This window comes from Phyllobates terribilis, unplaced genomic scaffold (genome assembly GCF_046119375.1).
Source record: "Phyllobates terribilis strain yellow unplaced genomic scaffold, ASM4611937v1 Scaffold_1__5_contigs__length_1240528914, whole genome shotgun sequence".
NCBI lineage: Eukaryota > Metazoa > Chordata > Amphibia > Anura > Dendrobatidae > Phyllobates > Phyllobates terribilis.
The window spans coordinates 251,131,857-251,148,248 of record NW_027362761.1 but is presented as its reverse complement, the minus strand read 5'-3'; the positions used below and the strand labels follow the sequence as shown (position 1 = coordinate 251,148,248).

The 16,392-nt window shown below is 43.8% G+C and overlaps 1 protein-coding gene across 2 annotated transcripts in view; it reads right to left on the bottom strand.

The window, feature by feature from the left end:
* Positions 1–5,159: 5,159 nt before the first annotated feature.
* LOC141256236 (ubiquitin carboxyl-terminal hydrolase CYLD-like) overlaps positions 5,160–16,392 on the bottom strand; it is a 48,355-nt gene continuing 37,122 nt past the window's right edge. For both annotated transcript variants that reach the window (XM_073671155.1, XM_073671156.1), the window contains exons 11-15: positions 15,820–15,952; positions 13,287–13,395; positions 6,087–6,205; positions 5,774–5,981; positions 5,160–5,576 (exon numbers count right to left, since the gene is read on the bottom strand). In XM_073671155.1, coding sequence (XP_073527256.1) covers positions 5,392–5,576; positions 5,774–5,981; positions 6,087–6,205; positions 13,287–13,395; positions 15,820–15,952 — 754 coding nt within the window. In that variant the 3' untranslated portion in view covers positions 5,160–5,391. The remainder of the gene's footprint in view (positions 5,577–5,773; positions 5,982–6,086; positions 6,206–13,286; positions 13,396–15,819; positions 15,953–16,392) is intronic.

Sequence of the window (16,392 nt, the reverse complement as noted above, 5' to 3'; positions counted from 1 at the left end):
AAGGATTACAATTTATCCTGCCTCTTTGCTCCACAAGTCCTTGTGCTTACGGTCACGATTTCCACCAAATTTTTCACTCAGAAGGATAAACCAAAAACAGCCGCAGGCTAGTTAGAATAATTAGCGGTGTACTCTGTCTGGCTACGTACAGGGTCACGGGGTAAAAGAATGATTCATCTGTCTCCTAATATCCTAACATTATGAATGTGCCTCTTGCTGTAAATTGTAGAAAATCTGCTGATCCTGTTGTGACATTACATTTGTTGAGATGATTTGTACAAGTGTTTTAACTGTGATAAATATTTACAGTGATTTTTTTTTCTGATAATCATTGCAAACATTTTAGGGAGCAATGAAATGCACCTGGCGGAACATATACAGTGGGTACGGAAAGTATTCAGACCCCTTTAAATTTTTCACTCTTTGTTTCATTACAGCCATTTGGTAAATTCTAAAAAGTTAATTTTTTTCTCATTAAAGTACACTCTGCACCCCATCTTGACTGAAAAAGAACAGAAATGTAGAAATTTTTGCAAATTTATTAAAAAAGAAAAACTGAAATATCACATGGTCATAAGTATTCAGACCCTTTGCTCAGTATTGAGAAGCACCCTTTTGAGCTAGTCCAGCTGTGTTTAATTAAACTGATAGGACTTGATTTGGAAAGGCACACACCTGTCTATATAAGACCTCACAGCTCACAGCGCATGTTAGACCAAATGAGAATCATGAGCTCAAAAGGAACTGCCCAAGAAGCTCAGAGACAGAATTGTGGCAAGGCACTGATCTGGCCAAGGTTACAAAAGAATTTCTGCAGTACTCAAGGTTCCTAAGAGCATTTAATCCTTAAATGGAAGAAGTTTGGGACCACCAGAAGTCTTCCTAGACCTGGCCGTCCAGCCAAACTGAGCAATCGTGGGAGAAGAGCCTTGGTGAGAAAGGTAAAGAAGAACCCCAAGATCACTGTGGCTGAGCTCCAGAGATGCAGTAGGGAGATGGGAGAAAGTTTCACAAAGTCAACTATCACTGCAGCCCTCCACCAGTCGGGCCTTTATGGCATAGTGGCCCGACGGAAGCCTCTCCTCAGTGCAAGACATATGAAACCTACATAGAGTTTTTTTAGCAAACACATGAAGGACTCCCAGACTATGAGAAATAGGATTCTCTGGTCTGATGAGACGAAGATAGAACTTTTTGGTGATAATTCTAAGTGGTATGTGTGGAGAAAACCAGGCACTGCTCATCACCTGCCTAATACAATCCCAACAGTGAAACATGGTGGTGGTAGCATCATGCTATGGGGGTGTTTTTCAGCTGCAGTGAAAGGACGACTGGTTGCAATTGAAGGAAACATGAATGCGGCCAAGTACAGAGATATCCTGGATGAAAACCTCTTCCAGAGTGCTCTGGACCTCAGACTTGGCCAACAGTTCACCTTCCAACAAGACAATGACCCTAAGCACACAGCTAAAATAACAAAGGCGAGGCTTCAGAACAACTCTGCGACCATTCTTGACTGGCCCCGCCAGAGCCCTGACCTAAACCCAATTGAGCATCTCTGGAGAGACCTGAAAATGGCTGTCCACCAACGTTCACCATCCAACCTGACGGAACTGGAGAGGATCTGCAAGGAAGAATGGCAGAGGATCCCCAAATCTAGGTGTGAAAAACTTGTTGCATCATTCCCAAGAAGACTCATGGCTGTACTAGCTCAAAAGGGTGCTTCTACTCAATACTGAGCAAAGGGTCTGAATACTTATGACCATGTGATATTTCAGTTTTCCTTTTTAAAAAAAATTGCAAAAATTTCTACATTTCAGTCCAGATGGGGTCCAGAATGTACTTTAATGAGAAAAAAAAAAGACGTAGTTACTTACCGGTAACGGGATTTCTCAGAGCCCATGACGGCACCACGGAGAGGGGATCCGCCCTTCAAGGACAGGAAACCTACAGATAAAAGGGTGGTACCTCTCTCCCGCATCAGTTGTTTACAGAGCATGAGAGGACCACCAGATTAGTAACACAACATTTTACATTTTAAGAACTTGTCAGAAACACAATGTGGCTACAAACAGGCTACTAATAAGTGTGTGCACCCACACATGAAGGGAGGGAATGTACGGGTGCCGTCATGGGCTCTGAGAAATCCCGTTACCGGTAAGTAACTACGTCTTTCTCCTTCTCCCATGACGGCACCACGGAGAGAATTACAGAGAAGTGACTCATTAGGGGGGGACCACAGCTTCTAGAACACTTCTCCCGAAAGTAAGGTCTGAAGAAGAGGTTAAGTCTATCCGGTAGTGATTGAAGAAGGTAGAGCGGGAAGACCAGGTTGCCGCTATACACATCTGATCTATTGTGGCACCGGCCTTCTCCACCCAGTAGGCTGCCACTGCTTTTTGAGTGGGCCTTCAGTTTCTCCGGGGCAGCTTCCCCACGTGAGGAGTATGATAGTGTGATGGCTTCCCTTATCCATCTGGCCAGCGTGCCCTTAGAAGCTTTTTTTCCCCTTACGAGGGCCCTGAAAGCAAACAAAAAGAGAACTATCCTCCCTACACTCGTGTCACCTCTAGGTAACGAATTAGGCACCTTCTGATGTCTAGCGTATGCAAGTCTCTCTCGTTCATGTTCCGAGGATTGGGGCAGAAAGAAGGGAGGGTGATTTCCTGAGACCTGTGGAATCTTGATGCCAATTTTGGCAGGTAGGCAGGGTCAGTTCTCAGAGTAACCCTATCCTCCAAGATTTGTGTGAAGGGAGGGCCTGCAGATAGGCCTGAATATCACTAACCCTACGTGCGGATGTGAGAGCCGTCTTGAGGGATAGGATTTTTAGGCACGCTCCTGACAGAGGTTCAAAAGGGGCCTTTGTTAAGGCTGAAAGGACCAAGTTTAAATCCTAAGGGTCAGTATTTCGAGAGGGGATGGGTCAGGATCTGGATGATGCTTTAATGAATCTAGATACCCATCTATCCCTAGCCAGATTCGAAGTTGTAGAGGGCTTCCAGGGCCGCAACTTGGATTTTTAAAGGTACTTGTGGCCAGACCCTGTTCCAAACCCCTGCAAGAATTCCAGGATAGCTGTTAATGGAACCTCCCCTCCTAGCCCGGAACCTGAGACAAAGGAATTTCCTCCAAGTTTTCCCGTAAAGTTTGGTGGTCACGGGTTTCCTACTTTGAAGTAGTGTGGTGATGAGATTTGGGAAAAACCTTTGTCCTTCAAAAGAGCCCTCTCAAATTCCAGGCTGTCAAGTGTAAGTTTGATGCCCGAGGATGAAGTACCGGGAGAACCCATGGGTCGGAGATTGACATCATCCTCAGCCAAAAAAACCACGCCCTCTTTGGCCCGAAGAGGATTACTGTCGCGTTTTCTTAAACCACCACCACCGCCGCCACGCCCTGGTGTGTATTTGGGCCCATTGGACGGCCGGGAAACATGCCGTCAGGGAGCCTAGAAGGGACATGGCTCTCCGTAGGGACATAGACGGGTGGGTCTTTGCCGATATTTGGTCTATGATCTTGTGAATTTTCCCTGTGGGGAGACGACACTCTTGTCTGTCCCCAGCGGTGGAGCTTCAGGGCACCGCACCAGCCGAGGCAGGGAACCCCCACTGCCTGAATCGGAATGGCCGTGCCTGGCATCCCACGACATTCATCTTCTGGTACCCCGCAGGTATGCCTCCTATAGGAGCTGTAGGATCCCGTCAAGGACAGGAAACCAACTGATGCAGGAGAGAGGTACCGCCCTTTTATCTGTAGGGTTCCTGTCCTTGAAGGGCAGATCCCCTCTTCATGGTGCCGTCATGGGGGGGAGGGGGGAGGGGGGGTGAGAAAACGGTTCGTGTTTTTACATACGAGAAAAATCAAAGACATGTAAATGAGGCCTTATTAGGATATGGGGAAAGAGTTGACAGTTCCTTACCGGATTTTGTAATGAACCGAAAAGGGATATCATCTCTTTTTTTAATGTAACCCTTTGCAAATGACCCATTACGATCGGTATTAAGTATGAAAGATGGCTGGAAACCCCCTACATTAGTGACAGTTGGGTTCTCTTGCTTTGGAGGACCTGAAACATATGGATTACACTGGCAAAATATTCTTTTCAGTGCCTACATGAGGATATATTAACAGATTCCCTTGCTCATAACATAAATGTCAGGACTACTTATCTTCACTTACTGTCAGGGAACAATTTGGGCAATGTAAAAATCAATATTTGGGAATTGCTCCCTTTTCCATCAATATTCTGACCGTGATCTTGGCTCAGTGGTTAGCACTGTAGCCTTGCAGCGCTGGGGTCCTGGGTTCAAATCCCACCAAGAACATCTGCAAGAAGTTTGTGTGTTCTCCCCGTGTTTGCGTGGGTTTCCTCCGGTTCCTCCTACACTCCAAAGATATACCGATAGGGAATGTAGATTGTGAGCAGAGCCCCAATGGGGACAACGATGATGATGTCTGTAAAGCGCTGCAGAGTATGATGGCGCTATATAAGCAAAGCATAATAATAATCTTGCAAAACAGAGACCCCTTTTCACTGGCAAAAACAGTCAGGCCAATGCAAAAGCATTTCCAGAAACCTTAAAGGGAATCTGTCACCCCCTGGGACTTATCTGACCTCTAATATGGGCATACAGGTGATAGGTATAGATTTACATTTCTACCTGTATGCCTCATATTAGAAGCCTAGTTACCTTATAGTAATTCAGGTTTCTGATGACTTGCAGGCCCCAAGCCCGCAAGAAATCTCTGTCTCCTTTGTTAATACTTCACCTTTTAGGCAAGGTGAACATCTACCTCCATTCTATGCTCATTGTACAGCAGGGATCTTGTGTGCAGGCGAGTCACTGTGACTTCTGCTCCAGTGACCTCTGGTGTGTGCAACACTAAGGCTTGCTCCCCACTTCCTCCCGGCATCATCATTGTTAGGAATCTGTGAGTGACCCGCTGAAAGAGGCTATTACACTGACGATGAGGTTTGACATCAGTCTCATGAGAAAATGGGCAGTAGAGGTCTTCACACTGTAGAAATTGGGCCCTTGTTATATTACTAAAAGCAAATGAACATGTTTGTGTGGATGTGTGTGATTAATTGCTGAACTGTACAATGATGCAATATTATAATAGGCAGATTAGACTCAACATAATGGAAACAGCCTCCATACATGTAAAAATATATTTAATAGCAGAAGTTATTCACCATCTGATAAAAGGTCATTGTAACCATAAAGAGAATAAAAAACTGGGAGCCAGCCCAAAATTATTGCAAAGATCACCTAGTAAAATAAAGCTATAGTTTATAATTGTGGATTGGATTAACTTGCTAAAGAAAGCAGTGAGTGAAGTATTACAGAAAACTTTCTCTGAACTCTTCCAGAAATCAACCAAGGAGCCTCATTTGTACAGACTTAGATCAGGGCTGTAATACAGACACATGTACGCATCACAAAGTAGCCGTCGGGCATACGTTGGCATGCTTTTTGGGTCCTCCTGCTGTAGTTCCTCAGCTGTCATTTCTAAGTATTCAGTTACTTCTGGGCAAGGAGTTACACGGGGGATGTTAAATCCATTCTGTCCTCCTAAAAATTGTAAAATAATAATAAAAAAAAACACCACACTGAAAATAAGCAATCAATAAAATGGAGAGTCAGAATTTTTAGAAGAACTGGAAATGGGATTGCTCATGAAGGGTTTAGTCATTTTTAAAGGAAAGATCTACAGTACAATGGCAATTCACAGACTGCAGGAACAAGCTGGATCCCGGCACTGAACTCACCTTCCCGGTCAGCCATACTATCGAAGAAGGCCCACAGAGGCTGGCGGTGAGAGTGAATTCTAATAAATGCCACATAATGACTTGTTTCTATGCATAAAACGGCATACAGCTGCAAATTCTGTCTTTGTAGCACAGCTTGACGGTTGAGATTTTCAGGCACACAGAGATCTCTTGGTTGGTGGCTAGATCTTTGCTTGTGAAGGTGAACCTGTCCATAAGGAACAGTTAATTAAGCTCCCATACAGATCACGATTTCCCAGAGTTAAAAAAAAAAAGTTATTTTAGTCTGAATTATCACACAGAAAGGAAATACCTGCTTGTTGCAGATGGCACAATACTGTTTTGTGTGTCCTGGAGTGATCCCCATATCCTCGTAGCAGTCAAGACATTCCACTACTGCTAGAGACTGACATATTGAACATTGACGTGGGGCTGCAAGGAACAATATAAAGAATCTTAGTATATGTATGCAAGTTTACATACACTATATAAAAAGACACATATGCATGTTTTTCTCAATATCTGACATGAAATCAGAATAAACCTTTCCTGTTTTAGGTCAATTAGGATTACCATAATTTTTAATATTTGCCAAATGCCAGAATAATGAGAGAGAGAGAGCGAGAGAGAGAATGTTTTAAGGTATTTTTATTACTTACAGCAAAGTCAAAAGTTTACATACACTAAGATTACTATGCCTTTAAACAATTCTGGACTGCCCATATGATGAGGTCATGTGTTTGGAAGCTTCTGATATAGTTTTTTAGCAACATCTGAGTTAATTAGAGATACACCTGTGGCTGTATTTTAATGCACACCTGAAACACACTGCTTCTTTGTGTCGCATGATGGGAAAGTCTAAAGAAATCAGCCACGATATCAGGAAGAGAATTGTGGACTTGCACAAGTCTGGTTCATCCTTGGGTACAAGTTCAGGATACCTGAAGGTGCCTCGTTCCTCTGTACAAACAATAATACGCAAGTACAAACAAGATGGGAATGTCCAGCCATCATACCACTCAGGATGGGTTCTGTGTCCCAGAGGGGAACGTGTTTTGGTCAGACATGTGCACATCAACCCAAGGACAAAAGCAAAAGACCTTGTGAAGATGATGGCGGAAGCTGGTAAGATTGTGTCAATATCCACAGTGAAACGAGTACTGTATTAACATGGGCTGAAAGGCCATTCTGCCAGGAAGAAACCATTACTCCAAAAGAAACAAAGCCAGATTAATGTTTGCAAATGCACACAGGAACAAAGACCTTAATTTTGGAGACATGTCCTGTGGTCTGATGAAACTAAAATTGAACTTTTTGGGCATAATGACCATTGTTATGTTTGGAGGAAAAAGAGAGAAGCTTGGAAGCCTAAGAACACCATGCCAACTGTGAAACACGGAGGTGGCAGCAGAATGTTGTAGGGTTGTTTTGCTGCAGAAGGGACTGGTGCACTTCACAAAATAGATGGCATCATGAGAAAAGAAGATTATGTGGCAATACTGAAGCAACATCTCAAGACATCAGCTAGGAAGTTAAAGCTTGGGTGGAAATGGGTCTTCCAAGTGGACAATGACCTGAAGCATACTGCCAAAATGGTAACAAAGTGGCTTAAAGGGAATCAGTCACCCCCTTGGACTTTTCAGACCACTAATATAGGCATACAGGTGATAGAAATGTGAATCTATACTTACCTGTATGGCCCATATTAGCAGTCTGGTTGCTGTGTAATAGCAGAAATAATTTAATAAAAAAAGCTAAGCTTTGTGTCCCCCGAACGCCAAGAAATGCCCGCCTACTAGCCCTATTTCCATACTCACCCCACCTCCCCTACACATCACAGGGCCCTGTGACGTGCAGTTCCCGGCCGGATCCCGCGCCTGCGCTGTTTCCTCTGTAAGGACGTCGCTCTTCTCCCTGCAGTCTACACTGACAGCAGGGCGAATAGCGCAGCGGGGGATCCGGCCCGGAACTGCACGTCACAGAGCCGGTGGGGTGAGTATGGAAATAGGGCTAGTAGGCGGGCATTTCTTGGCGTCCGGGGGACGCGAAGCTTAGCAGAAATAAATTAATGAAAAAGCTATTACACAGCAATCAGACTGCTAATACGGGCCATACAGGTACCGTATATTCCGGCGTATAAGACGACCTGGTGTATAAGACGACCCCCCTACTTTCCTGTTAAAATATAGAGTTTAGGATATATTCACCGTATAAGACTACCCCTTTTCCAACGCATACCAAACACCGGTAAAAATTAAAAAAAAACAGATTTGAATTTAACATGGTCCTTTTTTTAATTTAAATTCTTATGACATGCAGGTATATAGCAGGAAAACTGTCACTCATAAACATATTAAAATAGGGGGGACCCCACGTCATTTTTTGGGGGGGTCCCCCATTCTAATAGCTAGTAAAGGCTAGGTATTCAGCTGGGGGCTGATATTAGTAGCCTGGGAAGCTCCGTGGGTATTACCCTCTTCCCAGACTTCAAACATCTGCCCCAGCCGTCTGCTTAACCTCCGCTAGAGACTATAATGATGGTGGATCCCACGCCAATTTTCTTTTAAAAAAATCCTTTATTTTAACACTAAATGACAATTGAGGGGTTAATAAAGATGCAGTCCCTAAATTATTAATTTTGTAATTAATTTTTCCCAAAAATGTTGACGTGGGGCTTCGCCATATTTTTGTGTCCAGCCAGGTACAGCAGGCAGGAACGGGCTGCACCCAACCACCAGCTGCCTATTTGTACCTGGCCGGACACAACAATATAGGGAAGCCCTTTTTTTTTTTAATTATTTCATGAAATAATTAAAAAAAAAAATACGTGGGGCTTCGCCCTATTTTTGTGTCCAGCCAGGTACAACTAGGCAGCTGGGGGCTGGAATCCGCAGCGCAGGGAGGCCCAAGCTTTCTGGGCCCCCCCGCTGCAAATTGCAGTCCGCAGCCACCCCGGAAAATGGCGCGTTCATAGAAGCGCCATCTTCTGGCGCTGTACCCAACTCATCCAGGGCCCTGGTGCGGTGGCTCACTGGGTAATAAAGGGGTTAGGGCCAGCTTGGCATTATCAGCTGGCCCTAAGCCCGAAATTCATGGGGTCACGCCAATATTAGACATGACCACCATGAATTTCTAGTAAAGTAATTAAAAAAAACACAACACCCAGAATAAAGTCCTTTAATTGAAATAAAGACACAATTTTTTAATGTTCTAAATTAAACCATACTTACCGTCACGCCCATTCCAGCTGAAGCCAACGATCTCCTGCAATAAAAGTAAAATAATAAAGCAACCTCATCCTTACCTCTCCATGGTTCCCAGGACCGGTCCAGCTCTGCTACATTCACATGACAGGCTGCACCGCAGCAGAACGCTGCCGTTCAGCTTGCCATGCGGCAGACACTGAGAAGCGCAGGCATGCTTGTGCTCCTCAGTGTCTGACTGTGACGGCATCCAGATGAGCCGAGATCATGTCCAATGAACTCTGCTCACCTCATGCACGTCACTGACAGCGTGGGAGAATTCTCCTGCTCCCCGCATGCGCAGTAGAAGTTTCCCACGCTGTCAGTGACGGACGTCCAGGAGGTGAGCTGAGTTCATTGTCGGCTCATCTGGATGCCGTCACAGTCAGACACTGAGGAGCGCAAGCATGCCTGCGCTTCTCAGTGTCTGCGGGATGACAGACTGGATGGCAGCGTTCTGCTGCGGTGCAGCCTGTCATCTCGATGTAGCAGAGCTGGACCCGTCCTGGGAACCATGGAAAGGTAAGGATGAGGTTGCTTTATTATTTTATTTTTATTACAGGAGATCGTTGGCTTCAGCTGGAATGGGCGTGATGGTAAGTATGGTTTAATTTAGAACAATAAAGATTTGTGTCTATTTCAATTAAAGGACTTTATTCTGGGTGTTTGTGTTTTTTTGTAACTTTGACTATGGGGTTAGTAATGGGGGTGTCTTATAGACGCCTCTCCATTACTAACCTGGGCTTGATGTCAGCTGGCATTATAAGCTGACATCAACCCCAACCCTATTACCCCCTGCCACCGCACCAGGGCAGCGTGGAAGAGCGAGGCTAAGTGCCAGAATTGGCGCATCCTATGAATGCGCCATTTCTGGGGCGGCTGACGGCTGGTGTTTCTAGCCTGGGAGGGGGCCAATATTCATGGCACCCTTCCTGGGCTATTAATATCAGCCTCCAGCTGTCTGCCTAGCCTTTGCTAGCTATTAAAATAGGGGGGACCCCACGTCATTTTTTTGGGATCCCCCATTTTAATAGCTAGTAAAGGCTATGTATTCAGCTGGGGGCTGATATTAGTAGCCTGGGAAGCTCCGTGGGTATTACCCCCTTCCCGGGCTTCAAACATCTGCCCCAGCCGTCTGCTTAACCTCCGCTAGAGACTAAAATTAAGGGGAACCCCACGCCAATTTTTTTTTTAATAAATCCGTTATTTTAACACTAGATGACAAGTACAGTAACCAGCACTGTCACTGTACTTCATATATATGTGACTGACATGTTTCTATCTATCTAATCTATGTGTGAAGCTCTATTCTGTCTGTTATAAATTGTCGGGTACAGATGCTGAATTGCCGGCCGGCTTTTTTAAAGAGACGGTGCATGAAAACACTATTATTTGTTTTAATAAATCCTTTACACTAAATGACAAAGTACAGTAAGCAACACTGTCACTGTACTTCATATATATGTGACAGACATGTTTCTATCTATCTAATCTATGTGTGAAGCTCTATTCTTTCTATTCTAAATTGTCGGGTGCCGGCTTATGCCGCTGCTGAATTGCCGGCTTTTCATATATTGTCACAGAAGCGATGCGAACTTCCCAGCTCCGGACACAGCGCAGCGCTTCTGTGACAAGTGAAAGCTGTCGGCACAGAAGCCCTGCGCTGTGTCCGGAGCTGGGAATACGCAGCGATGTGTCAGTTTCAGCAAAGAAGCGCTGACTGTCTGGACCTACCGCCGCCGTATTTTAACTCCCTCCACCTTATATTAACTCCGACATGGCAGGGATACGGCCACGGCAGCTTATTAACACCCCCAGAGTATCCCCGCATGTCAATTTCTGAAAGTTCAAAAGCATTACCGGCGTATAAGACGACCCCAGACAAGACAGATGATTTTTCAGTCTTCAAAAGTCGTCTTATACGCCGGAATATACGGTAAGTATAGTTTCACATTTCTATCACCTGTATGGCTATATTAGTGTCCTGAAAAGTCCCGGGGGGGGGGGGGGGGGGGGGGGGGAGGGGGGAGGGAGGGTGACAGATTCCCTTTAAGGATGGCAAAGTCAATGTTTTGGAGTGGCCATCACAAAGCCCTGATCTCAATCCTATTGAAAATTTATGGGCAAAGCTGAAAAGGCTGGTGCGAGCAAAGCGACCTACAAACCTGGATCAGTTACACCAGTTTTGTCAGGAGGAATAGGCCCAAATTCCGACCAACTATTGTGAGAAGCTTGTGGAAGAATATCGCAAACGTTTGACCCAAGTCATTCAGTTTAAGGGCAATGGTACCAAATACTAATGAAATGTATGTAAACTTTTGACCTTGCAGTAAATAATAAAAATGCCTTAAAACAAACATTCTCTCTCTCTCATTATACTGGCATTTGGCAAATATTAAAAATGATGGTAATCCTAACTGACTTAAAACAGGAAAGGTTTATTCTGATTTTATGTCAGATATTGAGAAAAACAGGCATATCTGTCTTTTTATATAGTGTATGTAAACTTCTGGTTTCAACTGTATATCTATATCTCAATCGGGTAGCCATCTACTTTACACTGGATTCCCGGACCATAGCAGTATTCTCAAACCTGAGTCGTTTACTACATCATGGAGACTTTTACAAAGATTTAGGCCACAGAAGTCGACGGGACTTTCCCTTTATCGCAAGTAGAATCAGCTGACTTATAAATGTCGGCATTCCCCAGCAGTGCAAGCCTCAGAAAAGGTGAACTCTTAACTAGGTTTTCCCCTGTGGTATTTTCAGTTCTTATCCAACATCACTTCCTGCCTGTGAACAGCAGCATTTTACTCTGTGGGTATATGAACACAGCATCTTTAAGGTACCGCCTGCTTCGAAGTGGCTTCGCTGGGAGTTATGCTGTCGCTTTTGCAATGGCTCTTCTGCTGGCATCTTTTTTCTGCACTTTATAACTAGCATAAATGAGCAGCTTCCTTTAACAGTTTTACAGTTTCCGAATCTTGAAGCTGTGTATGATGTGCATATTTTTATTGTGCATTGTATCCATTTTTTGCGGTGGTTTTCCGACACTTTTTCAGGTGAATTTGTCGTATTCACATACTGGAATAATATGGCATTTATTGGATTTATTTTTAATCAAAAGATTTAACATTATACAACTGTTGAACTGGAAATATGTTTTTTCTCTACAATCTATCACATTGTAGCAAAAAGAAAACTTATGAGTAAAGTGACTAAAGTGCTTGGTGTGCTAAAATAAATATTCCAACAACCACATTTGTTATGTGTAGCATGCAAACAATGAACTGAAGTTCAAGGAATATTTTAAGTCTCTGGCTTAGATTACAATCAGCAATTTCATATTGAATACATGTGTTTGCTTCAACATACAGAGAATTGGGGAAAAAAACAAGAATAAAAAAATACTTTCGTTAAGGCTATATTCCCTACTGAGTATCTGGGGTAGATCACCACAGCGTTTCTAGGCTAGCTATGCCTGATACAGGCTTGAGCTGACAACCCATATACTCTTTTGATTACCCCCCTGCCCAGGAGCTGTGGTGTGATCAGACATGTTTCTGCACAGTCAGACACAACCATTACACAGTACACAGCAGGGGCACATTTATAAGATTATCTCAGCACAGGAACATTTTATTTAAACACATCCCATTGTGGAAATGATTATTATTACAAGATCTATTGATTAAAATCAACTTTTGTTTGTGTGAAAACCCCTTTAAAATGTGGCCAGACAACTCAGACAGCTGAAATCCAAATGCTTGTTGTTTGGCAATCAGTTCTTGCTCTCACCCACATAGACATTCATTCTCAGCATAGTGTGCCAGCGCTTTCAGTTGGGTGTGAGGAAAGGGGTGCAGGCAGATACATCTGGCAGCATCTTACCTGCCGTAAAACAAAGGATCAAGCTAAAATTCCTATATGCCCAATCCTTCTCCCCCTCCCTGACATTTTGTATTAGGACACTAGCCATACATATTATTGTCAGCTGGTTCCACCAACATTGACTTATTGTGTATTATTACATTAACACTTCTAATAAAAATAAATAAAATACATTAATACATAGAAAATCACCAAGAAGCTAACACATTTTGAGATTCACTTCCTTTATACACACACACACACACACACACACGTCTGAATATAACCGGTTATGTATGTGGTCAGCTATACTCACATGATAATGTCTCACTTCTCCAAGTGTCCCTCAGACATTTATAACTGATGACTCACATCCTATTAGATCCTTTCTTAACACTTACTGTCTTCTAGAAGATCGGTTATATCAAGCTGTTGGGTTGGGATGATGGTGTTAAACATCTTGAAATTTTTTCCATTCCTTGGCATTTGAATGATAAGGCAAGAGGGAACCTAAAGGGCATTTATTAGGTAAGACTATTGGATAAGGCATCAGTAATTAAGACTAAATGACACTTCTCTGAATATTCTCATTCCTAAAGCCCCCGTCTCACATAGCGAGATTGCTGCTGTGTCACGGATTTGGTGACGCAACAGCGACCTCACCAGCGATGTCGCTATGTGGGACACTTTGCAACGATCAGGCCCCTGCTGTGAGGTCGCTGATCGCTGCAAAGTGTCCTGGACCATTTTTTGGTCGTTGCTATCCCGCTGGTCAGCACACATCGCTGTGTGTGACCAGCGGGAGCAGCGATCAGGCTGGTAACCATGATAAACATCGGGTTACTAGGGGCACACGCGCACTTAGTAACCCGCTGTTTATCATGGTTACGAGCCTGCTAAAGTGAGCGGTAACCATGATAAACAACGGGTTACTAGGAGCGCGTGTGCCCCTAGTAACCCGATGTTTATCATGGTTACCAGCCTGCTCTTGCTTCAGCAGCAGGCTCGTAACCAGGAGCAGGACATCGTGGAAAGATTCTTTCCACGATGTCGCTGCTCCCCTGATCGCTGGGGAGCCTGCCTGTTTGACAGCTCACCAGCGACCACATAGCGACGCAGCAACGATCCCTGACAGGTCGTATCGTTGTCGGGATCGTTGCAGCGTCGCCAAGTGTGACGGGGCCTTAAGGCTATGTGCCCACGATGCAGAAATACTCCGGATTTTTCCTGAGCGTTTCTGCATCTCCCTGGCAGAAAAAACGCATGCGGATTGTACATGTGGATTGTACATGCATTTTTCCTGCCAGGGACAAGCGGATGTGAAGTGTTCTTCACATGCATTTCCGCATGCGGGTTGACAAGAGCTTTCCAAGCAATTTTAGCATCACTTGGAAAGTGCTTGTCAACTTGGTCACACTATATAAATCCATGCAACCGGCATGGATTTATATAGTGTGACCGAAAGAATGGTAAAAAATAAAAAAATAAATATATACTTACCTTCTGATGGCCCACGCTGTCTTTATACGCTCCGTCCTGGCTGCCGGCAGATCGCGGTACACTGAAGGACCTGCCGTCACAAGACTATGACGTCAGCACAGGTCCTTCAGTCCATTGCGATCTGCCGGCAAACGAAGACAAGCACACCGCAGGCCATCAGAAGGTAAATATATTTATTTTTTATTTCATTCTTTTTTTTACAGGTACTATAGTACCCGGGTCCGGAGGAGAGTCTGTCCTCCAGACCCGGGTACCATCCGCACATTGAAACACATGGATTCCGCATCTACAGATGCAGTGATGCAGAATCCAAGCGATTCAATGCAAGTCAATGGCGGCGAAAACGCAGCACTTCCGCAAAATAATTGGTAGTGCTGCGTTTTTTTCCGCAATGATAACCCGCAGCGGAAATTTCCGCAGCATGTGCACAGCACATGCGGATTATCATTGGGAACATGGCAGGCCTTCTACCATGCGTTTTTTAAGCGTTTCTGCAGCGTTTTTTGCAGCTGCGGAAACACTTCAAAAACGCATCGTGGGCACACAGCCTAACAGTTAATAATCCATTTCATTTAGCTAACATGAGTATACTATTGTGTCAGTGTACAAAAACAATTTGAACACGACTTAAAGGGAATCTGTCAGCAGGTTTTTGTCATGTAATCTGAAAGCAGCATAATATAGGGCAAGAGAGCCTGATTCCACCCATGTGTCACTCACTAGGCTGTGTGCTGTAGTTTTAATACAAATCAGTGGTTTATCAGTAGGAGATTATCACTAGAGGACAAGGTCTAACGTGCTAGAGAGTCCAGTTAATCTGTGTAACCCTGTCCCCACCACTGATTGGCAGCTTGCTGACAATGCAGTGTACACAGTAAGTTGCCAATCAGGGGTGCAGGCAGGTTTAAATATAGCAGAGAAAACAAGGATTCTATCAGAACTACACCAAAACAGTCCAGTAAGTAATACATCACTGGAATCAGGGTCTCTGCCCCTACATCATGCTGTTCTCAGATTACATCGCAAAACCTGCTGACAGATTCCCTTTTAATATTACACTTTATCTCTACTTATCCAATTTATAGTAATGATGTGTTGTCTATAGGTACATGTCACATTACTGAAGCCCACCATGGGGGGACATCAATATGGACCAAATGTCTATCTATAAGACCATGCTAACTAATAACCCACAGTCACACTGTACAACAGATGATTGGTTAGTTTAATGGACACTCTCCACCCGCTTCAAAGAGCAAAAAAGCCATTCCATACCATTCTGTTGCCTCTACTTGGCCTTTTGTTACGGCTTTAGGGCCAATGCATTGATGGTTTTACACTGTATAAAATAAGGTTCTATGAATGTTCCTTTATCATGCTAAGACCTCAGAGTCAGGAAACACTAGACTTTACAGTGGTTGGATGATATCTTACTTCCGTGAACTTCAGGTCACCAGTAACCATCGACCATTCCAGCAGTTGCTGCACAGAAGGTACATCCACTGACTGCTTCTTCTCCATGAAAATTTGATAGAATATACAGCCTTGAGGTTTCTTTTTTGGTGTTCTATGGAGCCATAAGACAAATGTGAAAGAACCTCTGTCACCCATAGGCTGTTTTTGTACAAATAAAAAAATACAAAAAAAATCATCCTAATCAATGCTGCAGTTAAGGGAAGATATATTGAGGAAATCAATACCTCTGCTTTTGTATACAAATTAGGATAAAATATGAAATTTTGGAATAAACTCCATCTGTCACTGACAGATGGAATAGCTCTGGTACAGATAATAGTTCTCCCCCCAGCTCCTGTACCAACTACTTAATTACTCATCAGTGATCAGCGATAAAGCATCCAAGCTCCTAGAGAATCTCACCAGAGATTGTTTAGCAGGGCAAAAAGGCACGCATTAAAGGGAACCTGTCAGCACGTTTTAAATGCTAAAATAACATCAACTACGCAAAGCATCTGAAATGTAGATTATGTTTATATATTTGTATTATAA